The sequence below is a fragment of the Leptodactylus fuscus genome, chromosome 4, assembly GCF_031893055.1.
Source record: "Leptodactylus fuscus isolate aLepFus1 chromosome 4, aLepFus1.hap2, whole genome shotgun sequence".
Classification (NCBI taxonomy): domain Eukaryota; kingdom Metazoa; phylum Chordata; class Amphibia; order Anura; family Leptodactylidae; genus Leptodactylus; species Leptodactylus fuscus.
Window position 1 is genome coordinate 175,868,232 of NC_134268.1, and position 24,227 is coordinate 175,892,458.

Here is a 24,227-nt window from a genome sequence, read left to right on the forward strand (position 1 = left end):
TATATGGCAGTAGCAAGAAATGAGGGTATTTATAACCCCAATATATTCTTTGAATTCCCAGTCAGACAATGGCACTGTATACCAGTAGTAAAAATTGTGGGTGCACGTAACCCCAATATATTCTTTGAATTCCCAGTCAGAAACTGGCACTATATGGCAGTAGCAAGAAATGAGGGTATTTGTATTCCCAATATACTCTTTGAATTCCCAGTCAGACAATGGCACTGTATACCAGTAGTAAAAATTGTGGGTGCACGTAACCCCAATATATTCTTTGAATTACCAGTCAGAAACTGGCACTATATGGCAGTAGCAAGAAATGAGGGTATTTATAACCCCAATATATTCTTTGAATTCCCAGTCAGACAATGGCACTGTATACCAGTAGTAAAAATTGTGGGTGCACGTAACCCCAATATATTCTTTGAATTCCCAGTCAGAAACTGGCACTATATGGCAGTAGCAAGAAATGAGGGTATTTGTATTCCCAATATACTCTTTGAATTCCCAGTCAGACAATGGCACTGTATACCAGTAGTAAAAATTGTGGGTGCACGTAACCCCAATATATTCTTTGAATTACCAGTCAGAAACTGGCACTATATGGCAGTAGCAAGAAATGAGGGTATTTATAACCCCAATATATTCTTTGAATTCCCAGTCAGACAATGGCACTGTATACCAGTAGTAAAAATTGTGGGTGCACGTAACCCCAATATATTCTTTGAATTCCCAGTCAGAAACTGGCACTATATGGCAGTAGCAAGAAATGAGGGTATTTGTATTCCCAATATACTCTTTGAATTCCCAGTCAGACAATGGCACTGTATACCAGTAGTAAAAATTGTGGGTGCACGTAACCCCAATATATTCTTTGAATTACCAGTCAGAAACTGGCACTATATGGCAGTAGCAAGAAATGAGGGTATTTATAACCCCAATATATTCTTTGAATTCCCAGTCAGACAATGGCACTGTATACCAGTAGTAAAAATTGTGGGTGCACGTAACCCCAATATATTCTTTGAATTCCCAGTCAGAAACTGGCACTATATGGCAGTAGCAAGAAATGAGGGTATTTGTATTCCCAATATACTCTTTGAATTCCCAGTCAGACAATGGCACTGTATACCAGTAGTAAAAATTGTGGGTGCACGTAACCCCAATATATTCTTTGAATTACCAGTCGGAAACTGGCACTATATGGCAGTAGCAAGAAATGAGGGTATTTATAACCCCAATATATTCTTTGAATTCCCAGTCAGACAATGGCACTGTATACCAGTAGTAAAAATTGTGGGTGCACGTAACCCCAATATATTCTTTGAATTCCCAGTCAGAAACTGGCACTATATGGCAGTAGCAAGAAATGAGGGTATTTGTATTCCCAATATACTCTTTGAATTCCCAGTCAGACAATGGCACTGTATACCAGTAGTAAAAATTGTGGGTGCACGTAACCCCAATATATTCTTTGAATTACCAGTCAGAAACTGGCACTATATGGCAGTAGCAAGAAATGAGGGTATTTATAACCCCAATATATTCTTTGAATTCCCAGTCAGACAATGGCACTGTATACCAGTAGTAAAAATTGTGGGTGCACGTAACCCCAATATATTCTTTGAATTACCAGTCAGAAACTGGCACTATATGGCAGTAGCAAGAAATGAGGGTATTTGTATTCCCAATATACTCTTTGAATTCCCATTCAGACAATGGCACTGTATACCAGTAGTAAAAATTGTGGGTGCACGTAACCCCAATATATTCTTTGAATTACCAGTCAGAAACTGGCACTATATGGCAGTAGCAAGAAATGAGGGTATTTGTATTCCCAATATACTCTTTGAATTCCCAGTCAAACAATGGCACTGTATACCAGTAGTAAAAATTGTGGGTGCACGTAACCCCAATATATTCTTTGAATTACCAGTCAGAAACTGGCACTATATGGCAGTAGCAAGAAATGAGGGTATTTATAACCCCAATATATTCTTTGAATTCCCAGTCAGACAATGGCACTGTATACCAGTAGTAAAAATTGTGGGTGCACGTAACCCCAATATATTCTTTGAATTACCAGTCAGAAACTGGCACTATATGGCAGTAGCAAGAAATGAGGGTATTTGTATTCCCAATATACTCTTTGAATTCCCAGTCAGACAATGGCACTGTATACCAGTAGTAAAAATTGTGGGTGCACGTAACCCCAATATATTCTTTGAATTACCAGTCAGAAACTGGCACTATATGGCAGTAGCAAGAAATGAGGGTATTTATAACCCCAATATATTCTTTGAATTCCCAGTCAGACAATGGCACTGTATACCAGTAGTAAAAATTGTGGGTGCACGTAACCCCAATATATTCTTTGAATTCCCAGTCAGACACTGGCACTATATGGCAGTAGCAAGAAATGAGGGTATTTGTATTCCCAATATATTCTTTGAATTCCCAGTCAGACAATGGCACTGTATACCAGTAGTAAAAATTGTGGGTGCACGTAACCCCAATATATTCTTTGAATTCCCAGTCAGACACTGGCACTATATGGCAGTAGCAAGAAATGAGGGTATTTGTATTCCCAATATATTCTTTGAATTCCCAGTCAGACAATGGCACTGTATACCAGTAGTAAAAATTGTGGGTGCACGTAACCCCAATATATTCTTTGAATTACCAGTCAGAAACTGGCACTATATGGCAGTAGCAAGAAATGAGGGTATTTGTATTCCCAATATATTCTTTGAATTCCCAGTCAGACAATGGCACTGTATACCAGTAGTAAAAATTGTGGGTGCACGTAACCCCAATATATTCTTTGAATTCCCAGTCAGACACTGGCACTATATGGCAGTAGCAAGAAATGAGGGTATTTGTATTCCCAATATATTCTTTGAATTCCCAGTCAGACAATGGCACTGTATACCAGTAGTAAAAATTGTGGGTGTATATAGCCCCAATTCTATTGCTAGGGGACTTGCAGGGTATTTCTGGGGTGAAGGTGGGGGGGCACACCGTTGGAACGGGTATCGGGGTATATATCGGGTATACGGGAATACACTGACAGTGTATTCCATTCAGGATCCTGGGAAAGCTGGGTTGCGGCGATTGAGCCCGTCAGTGCCACGTTACACTGACAAGCTTCTCCCTGGAATTTAGCTCTTACAAGAGCTGTTGGTTGTCTTCTCCTTCCTATCCTAGCCTGTCCCTGCCTACCCAGAATCTAAGCCCTAGCTAGCTGGACGGAAACCTCCGTCCTCGGTGAATTGCAAGCTCAGAATGACGCGAACCTGGGCGGCGCTGTTCTTTTAAATTAGAGGTCACATGTATTCGGCAGCCAATGGGTTTTGCCTACTTTTTTCAACGTCACCGGTGTCGTAGTTCCTGTCCCACCTACCCTGCGCTGTTATTGGAGCAAAAAAGGCGCCAGGGAAGGTGGGAGGGGAATCGAGTAATGGCGCACTTTACCACGCGGTGTTCGATTCGATTCGAACATGCCGAACAGCCTAATATCCGATCGAACATGAGTTCGATAGAACACTGTTCGCTCATCTCTACTATCTATCTATCTATCTATCTATCTATCTATCTATCTATCTATCTATCTAGTATTTATTATATCTAAAAGTACTTAGCCTCTGTATTTCTCAATACTTGCAATTGTATTTGTGTATGTACAGTTTCTGAGTATAGTATATGCATGTATGTGCTCGCGTGTATGTATACACTGTATAGAGATGTAGCAAAGTTAAGGGGTATTCCAATGTTACATATTTATGGCATATCCACAGAATATGATATAAACATCTGATATTTATAGGGGTCCCCTGTTTCCATGTTTCCTGGACTGTATGAATGGAAAGTTTGATGTACGGCACCTTTCAGTCACACCTATAATTCTACTGGAGAGAAATATATGGAGGGAGCTGTACTTGCTCACCAAATACTGTATTCCATTGCTAGCACCTACGAGAAGGGGGTCAAAGACACCCATTTGCAAGATAAGTACAGATCCCAAAGCTGGGAATCACATCTATCACACATTTATGATATATCTGGTAGATATGCCTTAGATGTGGGGATGGAAATACAACTTTACCATGACAATAAATTAAAGGGAGTGTGTCATCAGAACCCAGCATTGTCTTGAGAACCTTCCAGATTTTCCTACGGGGTCTCAAGGTAACTGGTTCCATCTCACCTAAACCACTTTATTTTGAACCCAAGTGTCAAATATACAGGCCAGTTTAGTAAAAACCTGGGGGAAGGGGGCAAATAATCTGGGTGCTATGTGTTAGGGCCACATGCAGGAGCTAAAATGTGGTTGTATTACATCCGTGAATCTGGCCACTGCCGAAAATTGGAAGAATCTGCAGCTGGGTGGAGGTCCGGGGTGGAGGTTCTTTTATGACTATGCAGGTAATATGATTAGGTTTTACTTTATGAAAAGCCACAGCTCCTTGTGAAACCCAAAACCATTTTCCCAGCAGCCATGTACATGAATATTTTAGGGCGACATCTTATTTGTGGTATCAGGATTGATTACAACATCACAGAGCCCTTTCCAAACTTTCAGCTCCAATGAACAGACTGCAATACACATTGTGCTGCTGAAATTGAATCCCCGGCCGCTTTCCCATCCTGCTGATAATATTAGATTGAGTGTTATTTTTAATATAAAATATTAATGGAACATTTTTAGTCATCATGGAAAATAATAACATGTTCTACTGCATTTGGGAAAGCAACAAGTTCATTGCATCGGACAAATTTTCCAAAGCAATTTTTTCTCATGTTTTTTTTATATTCTGTATATATATTTGACAGCCATGAAAAATGTGCTAGTTCAGAAACTCATTTTCAATCTCACCCTGGCCATACACTTTAGATACACTATGTGATCAAAAGTATCCGGACACCTGGCTGAAAATGACATACAAGTTCGTGACGCCCTCCATCGGTAATGCCGGAGTTCAATATGGTGTCGGCCCACCCTTAGCATTGATGACAGCTTCCACTCTCGCAGGCATACGTTCAATCAGGTCCTGGAAGGTTTCTTGGGGAATGGCAGCCCATTCTTCACAGAGTGCTGCACTGAGGAGAGGTATCGATGTAGGTCGGTGAGGCCTGGCACGAAGTCCGCATTCCAAAACATCCCAAAGGTGTTCTATGGAATTCAAGTCAGGACTCTGTGCAGGCCAGTCCATTACAGAGATGTTATTGTCGTGTAACCACTCCGCCACAGGCCGTGCAGTATGAACAGGTGCTCGATCGTATTGAAAGATGCAATCGCCATCCCTGAATTGCTCTTCAACAGTGGGAAGCAAGAAGGTGTTTAAAACATCAATGTAGGCCTGTGCTGTGATAGTGCCACGCAAAACAACAAGGGGTGCAAGCCCCCTCCATGAAAAACACGACCACACCATAACACCACCGCCTCCGAATTTTACTGTTTGCCCTACACACGCTGCCAGATGACGTTCACCGGGCATTCGCCATACCCACACCCTGCCATCGGATCGCCACATTGTGTACCGCGATTCGTCACTCCACAAAACGTTTTTCCACTGTTCAGTTGTCCAATGTTTACGCTCCTTACACCAAGTGAGGCGTCGTTTGGCATTGACCTGCGTGATGTGTGGCACCCAATCACCTGACCACATTTGAAGTCTGTGAGTTTCGCGGAGTGCTCCATTCTGCTCTCTCACGATGTCTAATGTCTACTGAGGTCGCTGATATGGAGTACCTGGCAGTAGGGGGCAGCACAATGCACCTAATAGGAAAAACGTATGTTTTTGGGGGTGTCTGGATACTTTTGATCACATAGTGTAGAGGTCTGCCAAACACTCGTTTGACTGACAACTTGAGTATCTTTCGTGACCCCCACCTGTCTCCATGTTTGGAGAGGGAAAAAGGCATGGTCAGACACATCTGTCAACATCTTACACTAAGATTCACACTTCCGTTCCGTCTGCTTGGGGACTCGAAAACCGGAAACCCAATCCGCTTAAAAAAGAGTTACCCATTGAAACCACAGATCCCTTAGACCAGGGGTAGGCAACCTTTTTTGTTCGGCGTGCCGATTTAAATTAAAAAATCAAAGATGAGGTCCTCGGAGTGCCGGGCAATAATTGTAAAGCTGACGACACCTACACTAAAGTCATATAGCACAAACCACAACATAGGGGTGCTGTCATTCTGTGCTCCCAGCCACATGCACTTACCACTATTTGCCTGGATACACATGTTCTTTTCCTTTAGAAGCAATGTAAGTACATGCGTAACCCACAATTAGTGGTAATGTATGTGACTGGGAGCAGAGTAAGCTCATACCTGTGGCAGTGGACACTAGCTGTCGGACACCGACGGTAGTGTGAACGCTCCCTAAGTGAAACACAGATTAATTTCAGTCACTTTTAGTTCCTAGCGGTGCAGTAACAGCAAAACCCCAGCCAGGAATTAATGGGTGTCACACTTTCAACAAAGTGAATGCACTGGTGCCCAGGAACTGGATTTGGCTATAATTGCATCTAGTTACAGTGTCACCACCCAATAGAATCACACTAAGGCTGAGGCCCCACATTACAAAAATGCAGCTTTTTTATTGCAGATTTAGCTGCGTTTTTTTTCCGTCAAAGCCAAGAATGGCTAGAAAAGGAACAGGAAATATATAGGAAGCTTCTTATACGTCTCCCTCCTGCTCAATCTACTCCTGGCTTCGGCTCAAAAAAACCAGCAAGGGACACTGATATGTGAGACATATGGAGGTAATAAGTGAATATCTTCATTATATAGGTCCTTTATTAGTATCCCCATATGTCTCACATATCAGTAACCCTTATGTGAGCCACACAGGGTTAATGTGAGGGACATGATGGGGTTAACTGCTATTAATGTGAGGCAAATTTAGTTATTAAAACTAAAGTAATCACCCCAAATGCCTGACAGTAATGAGAATAGTTAGTAACACACGTACCTGGTGTTTTTACTTTCACTTTGCTTCCTCTCCTCCTCAGGGCTGCAGACGGCAGGAGCTCCTCACGTGTAGCAGCAGGTCCAGGAAGCCCTTATCCTGTGCAGTGAGAGGCTCACCTTTGATTGGTGGGCAGTGAGAGAAGGGGGCGTGTCCTACACCTCAGCTCTACCAGAGCACTGAAGGGACGCTCTCTCTCAATTAGTGTATGAAAGTTGCGGGCTGGCTGCCGTGCCAGCAAAATATGCCTCGCGTGCCACTCTTGGCACGCGTGCCAGGGGTTGCCGACCCCTGCCTTAGACTATAATGGGGTCCATCGGGTTCAGCCCGAAAATTGCAGAGAGAAAAGGTCTGCTTGCAAGACTTTTCTCTCCACGTTTTTCAAGCGGAATGGGGGACGGAATCCCAAACGGTCACAGAAACCTAGTGTGACTTCAGCCTTATTACCCTGGGAACAAAAGGATGGGGCATGTTGCAATCCACTGGATATCCGGGTATGCTGGGAGTTTTAGTTTTGCTTTAGTTTATTTCTGATATATTATACTGTATTTATTTTATTATAAAAATATAAAACATAAGAACACACTATAAACAATAAATACAGCAACATAGAAAAAACGTACAAGCAGAAAACAGGTCTACCCATTCACACCATTGTATGAGATCCACAAACACAAACCCACACACAACCCTAAATATCAAACTGTAATACATAACATACTGTACTTACCTTTGTGTTCATGTGTGATGACTTTTAAATGTCACCAAACCTCTAAATTCAGAGCTCAGATCTTATGGGACAAATGGGGGAGTCTATCTAAGTATTTGGTTGCAATTTACACATTTACCCCGTTTTTTGTCAGGTACCTAAAATATATTGGCCCACACAAACTACCGACATTGACAATAAGCTCACCTCGATCAAAGGCCATTTTGACATCTTCAATATGCTCAGTAAAACCCGAGACTCGGTATAGACCTTCTGACTTTAAGCCTAAAAATAATATAATAAAATGAGATGTAAATAAACTCTTCATATACTAGAACAAGTATGTGCAACGTAAGCAGAGCCCAGACGTCAGGCTTCAGTTTTTGTGCTTGGGTTTACATCTGTGTCCTCTTTTATTACAAGACAAACATTTGCATCAGTGTAATAAACATACAGCATCTTATACAAAGACATAAGAGCCACATGTAACAAACAGTGCCATAAAGATAATATATACCATCGCACAAGACCCCCTTCTAATGCTTATTATTGTCTAATCTCTACACCAGTCGGTTTTTTTTTTTGTTCCTGGGTCACAAGATGTTCTTAACAATATGGTAATTGTAGATCTGTTGACCTAGGCCCTGTTTATATTACATTAATGGCCTCCATTTGATGTATATTCCAGGAAACGCTCTTGGCATATAGTGACATCCATCATCCATAAGTGCAGATTTTTTTTACTGGATAATGTTGTACGGAGCACCACACCCTACAATGTTATTCCATACATTTTTTTGTGTGTTATTCTGTATACAGTCACTCATTTGACCTCCATTGGGTTAACAGAACCATATACATACGCTTAGCGTGCGTATCAGGAGCGATTCCTTGTGTATACTCAGAGCAAGGGCCAATAACATTGTGTGAACCATGCTTGAAAGGAATTTACCGTTTCTGCAAATAAAGGTTATTCACTGTACAATGAAAAGTGTTTGAACACGACTGTATTAATTCGTGAGGGGGGGGGGGGTATGCCTCCTTAAGGACATGTCAAATTGCAGTGTATGGGATCTTATTATACCATTCACGGCCTGATAAAACTTCTGGGAAAAGAATAATCAAAGTCCTCCATGGTGGTGTAAGGTAACTTGCTCTAGCATCACCTTTTGGAAGGTAGCACCCTATAGACCAATGCTGGATTTCCTGGAACCTTATGGAAAAGTCTGAGAATAAAACAGAGCCACAATAACTCCTCCAAAAAGGACGAGGGGCCCATCCACAGACAGCCGTTTCAAGGATATTTTAACAATATTAAAACTTCCATGGAGGAAGAAGCGTCTGCCACATGAAATCCACATGACATGGTGTAATACAGCAACACGGCAAAGATGATAAGAACTGCTTTATTCTACATGCACTCCTTCAAGGCCATAGACGTAACCTCACACATTGCAGAGCCCTTTCCCTTGTAACACTGAAAGAAAACACTAGAGGATCTTATTCAATGACTGAAAGCAGTGATCAGTAAGGTTCTCAGGGAAATCCTGCACGAGTTCCTCTGCAAATCACAGCAGCAAAACCATCCAAAACCGCATAGACTTTGGTGTGACATATCTGCAGTGAGTTAGCAAGTTTATGAGTTTATGGTGGTATATCAGGTGCAACCCATGAGTGTATAGACCCGACCTGACAGATCCAGTGTATGACTTAGTTTTATGTACCTAAACCATGTTCCTGATCCACTGCATATTTTACAATGAAGCTGACCTAGTCTATACGTCCTGGTCCTCTAATCTATAGACCTGCTCTATATTTATATCCAACCTCTCTACAGATATTACCAATACTGCATTCAAGCAGGCACAGTCAGTCTCCTTACATATATTGTGAGCTGAGCTGGAAAATGATATAAGTGACGATACAAGTCTTTTGCTATGTCTAATGTCAGTGTTCTGCTAGGAACCACAAGACAGCTGAACAGGGCTGGAGTCCACCATGGGCACCACAGGGATTCCTGTGCAGCCCACAGTCTAATGTATACCAGATGCTGATGAGATGCTTTGTCAGGCATATTACATATTACAGGCGTATGATATCCCTGTGCCAACTTCAGGGTTTGTCTTTTTCTGTGCTCCTGTCTTTAGCAGGACAAGTCTATGGGCTCTTTGAATAATGTCCTTTTCAGTTTTCAGGAGCAATGGTGACTCAATCATATACTAATAATCTACAACTAATATTGGTCAGTGTGTTATCGCAGTATACTGTAAGCAGCCCATCAGATTGTCAAATATATATATCACGTATAAGAATCAAAGCAATAAAACATGTCCATAAAAATCCAGGACATTTCAAGGGAAATACAGTATTTGGATATTTGTGGCCTTCTCATTGAAGTGAATGGGAGCTTGGGCACGTCTCTGTCCAACAGGGAATTCAGTCGCATTGCTGCCGTCTTTACTCACATACAAGCCAAATGTACGACGTATTGTAATAGATGAAGTGTAAATGAAATGGACTTTTTATGGCGAGTGCCGCAGCTGTTCTAGTTTCTTGGATTGGTTGATGGTGTTTTGCTACAGAGCACCAAAGTGCCAAAAGCCTCTGTATTCTATATCTAGTTATAACAGCGCTGGCTATTTTCTGCTTTTTCTTTGACAGAGAATAAATATGTTTGGTGCATAACTATTTCAAGGTAGCCGTGGTCATGTCACCTCTCTTCGCCAATACACAGGTGCAGGTTTATTGAGACTGGTATAACGTATGCCCATCTTAATAAAGGCTCCAACGAGAGCAGGGAATGAAAGATTTACAAAGAGGCTGTGGCCTCTTCATATATCAGTCATACGCCCCCGATCCAGAATGGAAATCTATGACAGAGTATATTTCCATTATAATTCATGCCAGAAAACTGATGAATCGGAATAAATGAATAAACTTGTTGGGTTAAGGTGTCCGCATCCCACCCATATTTACAGTGTGTCGGGTAAGGCCCCTAAAAGAGCTTTGTGCCATATGTGCACCACAACATCAAATCTCTATGCCAATTTTTTGGTGTAAAGGGATTGATAAATCCACAGTGACTGATTTTCCCCACTGAATTCAATGGAGAGGTTATTATACAATTCATCGATTCAATACAATGTAGAGGTTGCATCTATCATGTACACAGTGTGTATCCTGTGGGTATACCAGAAATGTGTAAGATAGGAATACATCTATAGGCCAGGGCCCCATGTGGCATAAAAGTTGCAGAAAAAAAAAGCTGGCGTGTCACAGTCACAGTGTAGCGGATGGGATTCTAGTGAACCCCATCCCCACAATTCAGGAAAATACGCACCATGGACACGCTGCGACTTCCAAAACTGTTGCCGTTTTGGAAACCGCGGCATGTAAATTATATGTACGGAAATGCTGGCAGTTTGCCTATAGGTATAAGGCAGAAAGTCCGCAGAGGTTTCCTTTCTCTAAAAAGTGCAGTGGAAAAACCTCAATGTGTTGCCGCCACAGTATGCTGTGGGACGCTATGTGGGGCCTTAGCCTTAATGTAACTAGAAGTTATTCTGAATAGGACTTTAGTTGATTTGCACTATATGTGCCAAGTACTAATAAATGTGCAATATTCTAAGAAGTAGAACATCCCCAGTATTCAAGGTTTTGCTTACACTAGAGTTATAGAAGTGTTTGAAGTCCAAAACTGAGCAACAATAGGCCCAGTTACACAATACAGCAAAAATGTTAATCTTTATTTTTTCCTATGAAAAGTATTTGTACTGAAAAAAAGTCACAGTTTGGCTGTAAATCATACTGCATGTTTGCTTTTCCCAGCTATAATTGTTTGCTGCACTTTTAAGACTCTCCCTTAGACGCTATGTTATAGTGATGGCTGGGACACATGTATTAATGTCACAATGATTTATAACATGAGATGAATTCAGGCACAAGTCATAAAGAAATCACTGGTGGGGCCTAAAAAGTGTGACAGATGGGTAAGGTTAAAGGATTTGTTGTAGTAACTAGAGATGAGCGAATCGAAGCTGACAAAGTGGAATTCAATCCAAATTTCAGGAAATATTCGATTGCCATCTAATCCGGATTTCCTAACGCTCCCTGGTAATGAATCTAATTTTTTCCTAAAATGGCTGCTGCACATGTTAGGACATGGGGCAAGTATCTCTGGTAATGTGGAACCACCCATAATGCCATGCGTGCAGCCAATCCGCAGCCAGTCAGCCCTGTGATGTTGCAGCCCTTTAACCCCTTTGTGACTGCCCACGGCATTGGGAGTGGGTGTTAGCTGTAACTGACAGCTAACACCCTGCTTCATAAATGCTGGTCAGAGCACAGCTCTGATTGGGGGGTTGTAACCCCTTGGATGCCGTGATCAAACATGACTATGGCATCCAAGGGGTTCCGCCATGCTATATGACCCCCTTCGGCGAGATCGGGGGTACAGATATGCATCTTTTGCAGCCTGGGGTCTGGCCAGTGACTCCAGGCTGCTAGTAACTCCCAGTACCTGGTTGACCCTGCCCAGAAGTGAGGAAGTCAGCCTATGCGCCTTCCTCTACTCACTGCAATACATATGAATTACAGTCTATAGTGCTGAACCAGCGATCAGTGCATAACTGGTTCAGGTCCCCTAGTGGGACATCACTAAAAACCACAGCAGACTCCCTATGTATATTACTGCAAGGCATAGTGTTCTGCAGCATTATACAGGCCTTCTGCAGCCAGGAAATAGCTGTGGGTTTTTTAACGTGATTCACCCCGAATTAATTCGGATCAAATTGTATCAGAAAATTCGGCAAAACTGACGAATTGAATTTTGGAAAAAATTACTCATCTCTAGTAGTAACCTTATTGTAAGTTACTGTCTCACAGACCTGTTCAGTATCTGGAGGTCTTGTTCTTTTATGTTAAGGTGTATATAAGGGTTTCGTTAACAAATACTGATATTTGTCAATGATCCCTCATCTCCAGGGATAGTCTCACAGATTACAAACACTGTCTTCCTGTATACAGGGCTCATATACATGGTAAAGCCTAGGTCACGAAATATGTATGTCAGTGCACAGGATTTGTGACGGCCTGTTGTCACCTTATGGACTCTAATGCTAGATGTACAGATATAATGCTTTTAGGGTAGAATACCTTCCTCATACAGTATCTAGTAAGATTATATGATGGTTAACATTAAACAGGCAGTGTATGAAGCTGTTTCCACCAGCATTTTTCTATAGCAAACAATTTGCAATGGTTACAGAAAAGTCTTCATGGATAAGTGTACACTTTATTAGTATTAACTTCCCATGATATGGATTTGACTGTATTGCTCAGCTTCAGTGGTTCTATGACATAGTATGCCATTTGGACATAAAAGCAGAACTAATACCAGCTAAGGAGTCACATGAGAGGGGTCAGAGGCCAACATGTAGCCTCTTAGCCACCGTTTAGGAGCACTACCCAAGTGACAGACATGTAAGAGGTTTGTCACACATACAGATTATTATAAATTGCATTGCCTGTTAAAATATTCACTGCCTTTCACTACCTCCACCAACCCCAGCCATTACAATAGGTGTCGCCTTACTGATTCTGGCACAGTTGTAACTTTTTTCTCTAGCTCTTTTCATCCAACAATCATATATATTAGTTTCAGCAGAATTATGTTCTCTACTGTCAGGTGGATGGACCCAAACTGTCCAGCTAGAACCGCTTACCTGACAGTAAAGAGTAGAGATGAGCGAACAGTGTTCTATCGAACACATGTTCGATCGGATATCAGGGTGTTCGCCATGTTCGAATCGAATCGAACACCACGTGGTAAAGTGCGCCAAAATTCGATTCCCCTCCCACCTTCCCTGGCGCCTTTTTTGCACCAATAACAGCGCAGGGGAGGTGGGACAGGAACTACGACACCGGGGGCATTGAAAAAAATTGGAAAAAGTAATTGGCTGCCGAAATCAGGTGACCTCCATTTTAGACGAATAGTGGATTTCAAATCCGGGTCATATGAGAATGTGAACTTTGTGACTATGAGACAGGGATAGCTGTACAGGCAGGGATAGCTAGGGATAACCTTTATTTAGGGGGGAATGTTATTAAAAATAACTTTTTGGGGCTCTATCGGGTGTGTAATTGTGATTTTTGTGAGATAAACTTTTTCCCATAGGGATGCATTGGCCAGCGCTGATTGGCCGAATTCCGTACTCTGGCCAATCAGTGCTGGCCAATGCATTCTATTAGCTTGATGAAGCAGAGTGTGCACAAGGGTTCAAGCGCACCCTCGGCTCTGATGTAGCAGAGCCGAGGCTGCACAAGGGTTCAAGCGCACCCTCGGCTCTGATGTAGGAGAGCCGAGGGTGCACTTGAACCCTTGTGCACCCTCAGCTCTGCTACATCAGAGCCGAGGGTGCGCTTGAACCCTTGTGCACACTCTGCTTCATCAAGCTAATAGAATGCATTGGCCAGCGCTGATTGGCCAATGTATTCTATTAGCCTGATGAAGTAGAGCTGAATGTGTGTGCTAAGCACACACATTCAGCTCTACTTCATCGGGCTAATAGAATGCATTGGCCAGCGCTGATTGGCCAGAGTACGGAACTCGACCAATCAGCGCTGGCTCTGCTGGAGGAGGCGGAGTCTAAGATCGCTCCACACCAGTCTCCATTCAGGTCCGACCTTAGACTCCGCCTCCTCCGGCAGAGCCAGCGCTGATTGGCCGAAGGCTGGCCAATGCATTCCTATGCGAATGCAGACTTAGCAGTGCTGAGTCAGTTTTACTCAACTACACATCTGATGCACACTCGGCACTGCTACATCAGATGTAGCAATCTGATGTAGCAGAGCCGAGGGTGCACTAGAACCCCTGTGCAAACTCAGTTCACGCTAATAGAATGCATTGGCCAGCGCTGATTGGCCAATGCATTCTATTAGCCCGATGAAGTAGAGCTGAATGTGTGTGCTAAGCACACACATTCAGCACTGCTTCATCACGCCAATACAATGCATTAGCCAGTGCTGATTGGCCAGAGTACGGAATTCGGCCAATCAGCGCTGGCTCTGCTGGAGGAGGCGGAGTCTAAGATCGCTCCACACCAGTCTCCATTCAGGTCCGACCTTAGACTCCGCCTCCTCCAGCAGAGCCAGCGCTGATTGGCCGAATTCCGTACTCTGGCCAATCAGCACTGGCTAATGCATTGTATTGGCGTGATGAAGCAGTGCTGAATGAGTGTGCTTAGCACACACATTCAGCTCTACTTCATCGGGCTAATAGAATGCATTGGCCAATCAGCGCTGGCCAATGCATTCTATTAGCGTGAACTGAGTTTGCACAGGGGTTCTAGTGCACCCTCGGCTCTGCTACATCAGATTGCTACATCTGATGTAGCAGTGCCGAGTGTGCATCAGATGTGTAGTTGAGCAAAACTGACTCAGCACTGCTAAGTCTGCATTCGCATAGGAATGCATTGGCCAGCCTTCGGCCAATCAGCGCTGGCTCTGCCGGAGGAGGCGGAGTCTAAGGTCGGACCTGAATGGAGACTGGTGTGGAGCTATCTTAGACTCCGCCTCCTCCAGCAGAGCCAGCGCTGATTGGTCGAGTTCCGTACTCTGGCCAATCAGCACTGGCCAATGCATTTCTATGGGGAAAAGTTAGCTTGCGAAAATCGCAAACTGACAGGGATTTCCATGAAATAAAGTGACTTTTATGCCCCCAGACATGCTTCCCCTGCTGTCCCAGTGTCATTCCAGGGTGTTGGTATCATTTCCTGGGGTGTCATAGTGGACTTGGTGACCCTCCAGACACGAATTTGGGTTTCCCCCTTAACGAGTTTATGTTCCCCATAGACTATAATGGGGTTCGAAACCCATTCGAACACTCGAACAGTGAGCGGCTGTTCGAATCGAATTTCGAACCTCGAACATTTTAGTGTTCGCTCATCTCTAGTAAAGAGTATAACTTTGCCAAAACTAACAGTCATGATTGCTCAGGAGAGGTGGGAACTAGAGTAAAAATCCCAAGGATACTAAATCAGTGGAGCTCTTTAATGATGCAATGCATTGGAGTGACATAGGAGATGTGGTGAGATGAAGACACACGTCCATCAAGTCTAACCTATAACACTATAGAGTATATCCAGATGCCAATTGTCCCATCTCAGGGGAAAAAAATCCTTACCACATCTGGCAATCAGTATAAAACTCTGGATCAACTCGTCTTTACCAAATCAACCCGTAACCGGTAACATTCTTCCATTCAAGAAAGAATCCAGACCCTTTTTGAACTTGCACAATGAATCCACCATCACCACATCCATCCATAGTTTTACTGCTCTTACTGTAAAGAATTTCTATTTATTTTGCTGGTAACATTTTCTTTCCTCTGGGCGTAGTTAGTGGTAAAGCCCTCTGGGCTACATTAGGTTGTATTACCCGTATATACTCGAGTATAAGCCGACCCGAGTATAAGCTGACCCCCCTAATTTTACAACAAAAAACTGGGAAAACTTATTGACTCGAGTATAAGCTGAGGGGGGGGGGGGGGGGAATGCAGCAGCTACTGGAAAATTTAAAAAATTTAAATGGTTTTTGGGTGCAGTAGTTGCTGGGTGCTGGGAAAGGGGAATTTTTTTTTTTTTTTTTGCTTGACTCGAGTGTAAGCCGAGGGGGGCTTTTTCAGTGCAAAAACTGTGCTTAAAAATTTGGCTTATACTCGAGTATATACGGTATATTATCTCAGTAGACAAACAGTACAGTCAGAATTATTATTGCAATAAATGTAAGTAAATCAAATAGAATTATTTTCCAAACCTCTGCTTTCAATCTCTTGGATGCACATGTCCACCACCATTGGCCTTGGGGTATTGTGTGCTTTCACCAATGTGGTAAGGTCACAGCTGTACACTTTCTTGATGCGCTTGAGATCTGGCTGGCAGTCATTGGGCACATGCTTAGAACACTGTTTATGTACATTCAACCCACAGTCTGCAAATCAGAAACAAAGCAGTTAGCCAAAGACTGAATGAGCACAAGGGGTTAACTACAATAACTCAAAATCAAAACAATGGACATCGAAAATACATTAAATGCAAGAATCTAAAAAAAATAAAAGTTACATATTAATAGCTATAGTTATGTTATAGGACACAGAAAAAAATATAGATACATATACGGTACAGATGTAGCAGTCATTAAAAGAACAAAAATGGTGCAAAAAATAAAAGAACGTGGTGCAAAGAATGTTTGTTTAATGGCTGCTACATCAAAAAAGCGCTTCGAGAAAAAACTACAACTGCAAAACATTGTGGTTTTTCCTGCAGCACTTTTCACACAAAGTCCGCAGAGGTTTTCTGCTTGCATTAAACCTACAGGCAAACCGCCTTTACCGTAGGTATAATTGACATGCTGCGATTTCCAAAACAGCAACGGTTTAAGAAATTGATGCGTGTCCGCTACGCCTATTTTTCTGCAATCTGTGTGGATGGGATTTGCCAGTGTCCCTTTGCAGGGCCTGCAAAACGCATCAGTTTTTTCTACGGTGTTTAAACCATGTGGGATTTGCTGGAATTATGATGCCAGACAGTGAAGAGACAAAGCTTGCAGCCCCTTTAGTGAGCTGACACAAGCGCTGGACCAACCTCTGATACTGAGGACCTATCCTAAGGTGCGATGATCAATATCATAGTTCTCTAAAGCCCTTTTAATATTATGGATAGTCAACAACCCAGAAAGTGAGGAGACTGTTTGGCTGCTTCTGTGTCTACGTGTCTATACTTTAACAAATTGGGTAGTTTGTTAAAGATTCTACCCAGTTTATTATATGGAAATATAAGCAGTTTAATATGCTGTATGCTGCCTGTGTGTGCAGTATAGTCAGTGTATTGTGCTGCACACAAGGGCTAGTGGCCCACCCTGGCTCAGGGGCCCACTGGAGGATTCACCTGGTCACTTGTCAGATACTACTAAACAATCCCAACATGACTTACCATTACTAGGGTGCAAGGCATTAAGATGAGGCCAGATTTTTGGTATGGAGGCTGTGTAATAATGTCACTTTTCAGAAAATAGCAGAAAATCTCCAAATAAAATGTCTTCAGAAATCTGCTTTATATTAGAAACCATCCCACCCATGACCACAGCTTTATCAGATATCTTCAGCTGTGACAAGTACTGAATCCAGCACGCATACTATAAATAGCTCTTATGTCTAATACTTTATGTTGACTCCATAACTTAGATCTCTGGGAGCGATTACAGAGGAAACATTTGGCTTTTGGCATATACTTATTTCCTAACAAATGAACCATTTAAAAAAAAAAAAAGTAGATTGAAGCAATAGACAAGGATGTATGCCTGGCACGCCTGGCACAGATGTATGACGCTAATCGGCGCTGGCACCACATCAGGTTCATGATCACATCCAGTTGAGTTGTGTTATGTGATTCTTTGCAGCCAAATAAAACTTGTTTCCTTATACTTGAGATGGGAGTTCTTGAGAAGTGTTGATTTATACATTGGCTCAAATATGTCAGCAGATGAAACATTAAAAAGTCAGCGCAGACTTTTATAGAAAAGCCAAAGATAGACGTACAAAAGTTTGGCTCCAAATACAAATTCCCATGTGTGTAGTGTACCGTAAATGCTAGAACTACGGCAATAAATACTTGTAAACTTAGTAATTGGCAAAGTGGAGGTTCTCATTAATATGTCTGTAAGACTAATGCCAAGGGGTAGGTAGCAGAGTATAGCCTCCATTACTGGCAGCACTGTATGTTCACCGACATTGTGGGGAAGTTACTCTAAAGCAGGATAGATGAGTATAAGGTGCGTATCAGCTGAATGTATAGGAGTCAATGGTTTGGCCAACCATGTAATGTGAATGGGGTAACCCAGGTAAACTGTATGAATAAAACCCAAAACACAACAAGCCTACCAAGGGAGTAAGATATAAGCCATATATGTCTACCCTACTCTGACTACTACATGTATATAATACCGACTCCTTACAAAACTAACGCTGGCCATACACCTTACTAAAAGGTTAGTTGATTTTGCCAATTTTCACAGATCTGCTCTTCATCCCGTCTTTCCTTACTCAGCATATGCTGGGAGAGAGAAGGACCAACCAAAATTTTTGATTTCAGACATATAACCCAATGTCAGGGCAGCAACTCACCCAAACTAACCCTGACATTGGGTTATCAGAAACTCCCTGAAATTTAAGTATGCAGCAGATAGCCATTGACTCCGGGGGCATCATTTCCCGTGTAGCAGCCAGCAATAAGATTATAAGTACTTACAATACGGGAAAATATCGTCTACACTGGAAAATAATAATACAAAAGGAAAAGTGGACATTGTGACAACCAATAGCAATTCCATCATGGCTGACAATCTAATCTGACACTGGGGAACCGAAAACAACAAATCTAATTAAGGCTACGTTCACTTCTGCACTGATGTCTCCATTGTAGACTCATTTGCCGTTTTCATAGAAAATCATCAGAGGAAAATGTCCTGCATATAAGCCTGTTTACAAGACAGGTTTATGAAAGTGTACATATACTCTATAGTTTATATACCGTACCATACACTACTGTCTGTGGTATATAGTTCATACTAGCTGGTACCCGCGACTTCGTCTGCGGTGATTGTAGCAGTGGGTATATACAGGCGCAGGTAAGGTTTTCGTACTGTGTATAAGGTATGGGATATGAAATGTAAGTTTGTATCTTGTTTTTTCTGTAATTCAGAGAATACATGAGACTTTTGTGTAGAAGTTACTTTGTATTTGAGCTGCTATATATACGGTGTTGTGAGAAACTTTACATAGTGACTTTGAAGTTAACCCTTTCCCGCCGATGGCATTTTTTGATTTTCGTTTTTGACTCCCCTCCTTCTAAACCCCATAACTTTTTTATTTCTCCGCTCCCAGAGCCATATGAGGTCTTAATTTTTGCGGGACAAATTTTTCTTCATGATGCCACCATTAATTATTCTATATAATGTACTGGGAAGCAGGGAAAAAATTCAAAATGGGGTGGATTTCAAGAAAAAATGCATTTCTGCGACTTTGTTACGGGCTTTGGTTTTACGGCGTTCACTGTGCAACCAAAATGACATGTCCCCTGTATTCTGTGTTTCGTTACGATTCCGGGGATACCAAATTTATATGGTTTTAGTTACATTTTGAGCCCTTAAAAACAAATCCAAAACTGTTAAAAAATTTTTTTTTGAAAAGTCGCCATATTCCGACAGCCGTAACTTTTTTAGACGTGCATGTACGAGGATGTATATGGCATCTTTTTTTGAGGGACTGGGTGTACTTTGTAGTTCTACCATTTTCGGGAAATGTTATTGCTTTGATCACTTTTTATTCAAATTTTTATCAGAATCAAAACAGTGAAAAAACGGCGGTTTGGCACTTTTGACCATTTTTCCCGCTACGGCGTTTACCAAACAGGAAAAATATTTGTATAGCTTTGTAGAGCGGGCGATTTTGGACGCGGGGATACCTAACATGTATGTGTTTCACAGTTTTTAACTACTTTTATATGTGTTCTAAGGAAAGGGGGGTGATTTGAATTTTTAATACTTTTTTTTGTTTGTTTTTAATATTTTTTTTACTTTTTTTAAACTTTTTTTTTTGCATTTATTAGACCTCCTAGGGGTATTGACATGGGTGGGCGGTGTCGCGGATTGTCAGAGCGGTGGGGGTTGGCAAACATGGCTGCTCCGGAGCGTTAAAGAGAGCCTCCTGGAGTATCGTTAAGGTGAGGGGCAAAGTGGTAAAGTATCTGTATATGTGATTGTGTGGGGTTAGGGGCGAGGCTGCAGAGGGCAATAGGAATTTTGTGGCTTGCTATGGTCCAAAGTGTGTGAGATTGCAGAGATGGTGATGTGAGTTTGGGGTTTGTGGGGGTCCTGGGAAAAACGTATGTGCGCTATTGTGACGAAAAGTAGCCTATTGCGCAATGGGGTGTATTAACTATGTTTGTGGAAAATTTCAGCCAAATCGGTCAAGCGGGTTTTGCGTGATTGACTAACAAACATCCGAAAAGCCAAAGCCACAAACATCCAAACTCACAAACTTTCACATTTATAATATTAATAGGATACTGTGCCATACACTACTGTCTGTAGCACATATTTCATATACTGTTCCATACACTACTGTCATATACAAAACTTTAAATTTATAAATCAAGATTTGTAACTTTGGGTTAAATAGACCTATAACTGAGCAGACAGTATGGCTTTTTTAGTGTGAATATTTCATAAGGAAGGGTCTAAAGGCTTTAGCATACAACCAGGACTGGCAGAACTAAATCATGTGTTTTTTCGGCAGATGAATCTAACCAAGGGCTACAAAATAATGATGAACTTGAAGAACCCTTTCATCCAATTACACATCAATGACTGGCACAGAAACCTCGGGGGCATCTTTAAATTAGGAAGAAAACAATTTTAATTTGCCAGGATAGCCTCGATTAAATGAAGCGGAATCATCACATGGACAGTGCGCTCTGCACATACTGGAGGGCATCAATCTGGGTTTATGAAGCATCTTATAAGCCCAGATATCCATAATACTTATGTCACAGACTTGTCATCGCATACAGAAGACACTTAAGCTGCCATCAATGTAATGGTCTAGTAGTTCTATGGTTGGTAGCTATTCATCCAATAAAATTGGAATTGGAAAAGTCACAAATGCTGATGTTTGGCGATGGTGTTCTTAGGGTTGCAACGGAAAAGACAATTATCCGTGCTTAAAGGGATCCGACTGACAGGTTTGTATGCTGGATCTTGGACTCCAATTGCCCTGTGGATAAAGGTTCTATCACCACGAGTTAGCCATTGAAAATTGCTGTGGCAATTTTAAGTTTAACCAAAACCCATCCACATGTGTAAAAACTTGCAATGTCAGTTTTACCTGCAGATTTCAACCGTTGCAATGCAGAAGTTGAATGTTGTGGAAGGGATATAGTGAGAGCTGCAGGTAAACTGTAGAAGAGGCCGGGTGGTTTTTATTGTAGCAATTTTATAAAGGAAGACGCTGGTGTGTGTGTGTGTGTGTGTGTGTGTGTGTGTGTGTGTGTTTGTGCGTGTATATCCAGCCTCAATCTCCATCCTTGCTTGGCTACATTGAACTATGCAAGTCAATGAGGGTCAATTATAGCCAAAGGGATCCGCTATGAACCAATTCATTCAGACATAGGAGGAGATCCCATTTCTCAGAGCCCCACTGATGTTTATTATTTCATATTTGAGAAGCCCCTAAAAGGTTTATTCTGTAAACAATATTTATCAGTAGTTTCCAGCATAGGTAATATATGTATGATGCTTTGGGGCCTCAATCTTTATGGGACTGAAGGAGATAGTTCAGACAATGTAGTGTGTGTGTGTCCAAGGACCGGTTTGCATCAAGACTCAAACATCACCCAATGAAGGTTCCAAATATAAAATAGACCACAGAGAGCCGAACAGAAATGTAAGTTTTGATATTAGACTCTTAAAAGATAGTCTTTGGTAACATATCATGGAGAGGACACCTCAGTTATCATTGAATGAAGGATATCTTATTAGTACCTGTTACATTGTGTGTATAGAAAGCCTAAATATCTCCTTGATACAGGGGTACTGCACCTGATGTCAATGCTATACAGTTGATTTTCTTAATATCATTTGGGCATTCACAAAGCGGGAACAATTATGTTGTTACTGCTGTCAGCAGGGTCTATGCTGTCGATATTCCCCCTCCCCACCACCACCAGTGGGTAACTTGGGCTACGTAGATGACGTGTCAATCAGTGAAGCTGGTAAGATAACTGAAGCCAGATTACTATAGATGGCCCAAAAACGTATTTCCAAACATTGGTTGGATACTCAGACTCCTGCTCATAGGGAATTCATAGACAATATTGTCTGGTTGCTGGGGATGGAAAACAGTGTTTATTTACAATGTAGGGCTATTAGTAAGTGCCTAGCTACTTTTTAATCACTAGGGTGTAATCACTGGGGTTGAGCCGATCTTGAGATTTCAGGATCGTTTTTAAAATCCGATTTTTTTTTTTTATGATGACCTGTTTCTCCACCATCACTGATGAAAAAATCTCCTCCCTAATCTCTAAATCCCACCTCACCTCCTGCACACTTGACCCAATCCAGTCACATCTCATCCCCAAACTCACTGAACTCATTACTCCAGCCCTAACCCATCTCTTCAACCTATATCTAGCCAATGGATCCTTCCCCTCTGCCTTCAAACACGCCACAGTCACACCTACACTTAAGAAACCGTCCCTCGACCCGTCCTCCCCAGCCAACTATCGTCCCATCTCACTGCTCCAGTACACCTCAAAACTGCTTGAGCAACACGTCCACTCCGAACTCTCCTCCTATCTCTCATCCAACCTGCTTTTTGACAGACTACAGTCAGGCTTCAGACCCCGGCACTCCACTGAAACTGCCCTAACCTAATGACCTTCTAACCGCCAAAGCCAAGCACCATTACTTTGTCCTTCTCCTCCTTGACCTCTCCTCTGCCTTCGACACAGTCGACCACTCCCTCCTATTAGAAATTCTCTCATCCCTTGGTATCTCAGACCTGGCCCTTTTCTGGATCTCCTCATACCTCACTGACCGCACATTCAGCGTCTACCACTCACACACCACCTCCTCACCTCGCCCTTTCTCTGTAGGTGTCCCCCAAGGCTCCATCCTAGGACCCCTCCTGTTCTCCATCTACACCCTTGGCCAACTCATAGAATCTCATGGTTTCCAGTACCACTGTTATGCTGATGACACTCAAATATACATCTCTGGACCAGACATTACCTCCCTGCTGGCCAGAGTTCCAGATTGTTTAGCAGCTGTAGCCTCCTTCCTCTCCTCCCGTTTTCTCAAACTCAACATGGAGAAAACAGAGTTCATCATCTTCATCCCACCCCATATGGCCCCTCCACCTGGCCCATCTATCAAATTCAATGGAATCACAATTACCCCTGTCCCACAGGCCCGATGCCTTTTGGTAACCCTGGACTCCGACCTATCCTTCAAGTCACACGTTCAAACCCTCAACACTTCCTGCCGCCTCCAACTCAAGAACATCCACCGAATCCACTCCTTCTTCACCCCTGAAACCACTAAGATGCTCGTCCATGCCCTCATAATCTCCCGCTTAGACTACTGCAACACCCTTCTCCATGGACTCCCAGCTAACACCCTCGCCCCCCTCCAGTCCACCTTAAACTGCGCTGCTCACTTAATTCACCTCACCCCTCGATCTTCATTGGCTGCTCCCCTCTGCCAGTCCCTCCACTGGCTACCTATAGCCCAGCGAATTGTGTTTAAGCTACTAACATTAACATTCAAATCGATCCACAACCTGTCCCCTCCATACATCTCTGAACTAATCTCCCGCTACCTGCCCACACGTAACCTCAGATCCTCCAATGACCTCCTACTCCGCTCTGCTCTCATCCGCTCCTCAGACAACCATCTCCAAGATTTCTCCCGTACTTCCCCCATACT

General features: G+C 42.5%; 1 protein-coding gene across 1 annotated transcript in view; it reads right to left on the bottom strand.

Moving 5' to 3' along the window:
- CHN2 (chimerin 2) overlaps positions 1-24,227 on the bottom strand; it is a 251,383-nt gene that overhangs the window by 13,876 nt on the left and 213,280 nt on the right. The window contains exons 9-10 of the mRNA XM_075271454.1: positions 16,503-16,676; positions 7,896-7,973 (exon numbers count right to left, since the gene is read on the bottom strand). Of these exons, the coding sequence (XP_075127555.1) occupies positions 7,896-7,973; positions 16,503-16,676 (252 nt within the window). The remainder of the gene's footprint in view (positions 1-7,895; positions 7,974-16,502; positions 16,677-24,227) is intronic.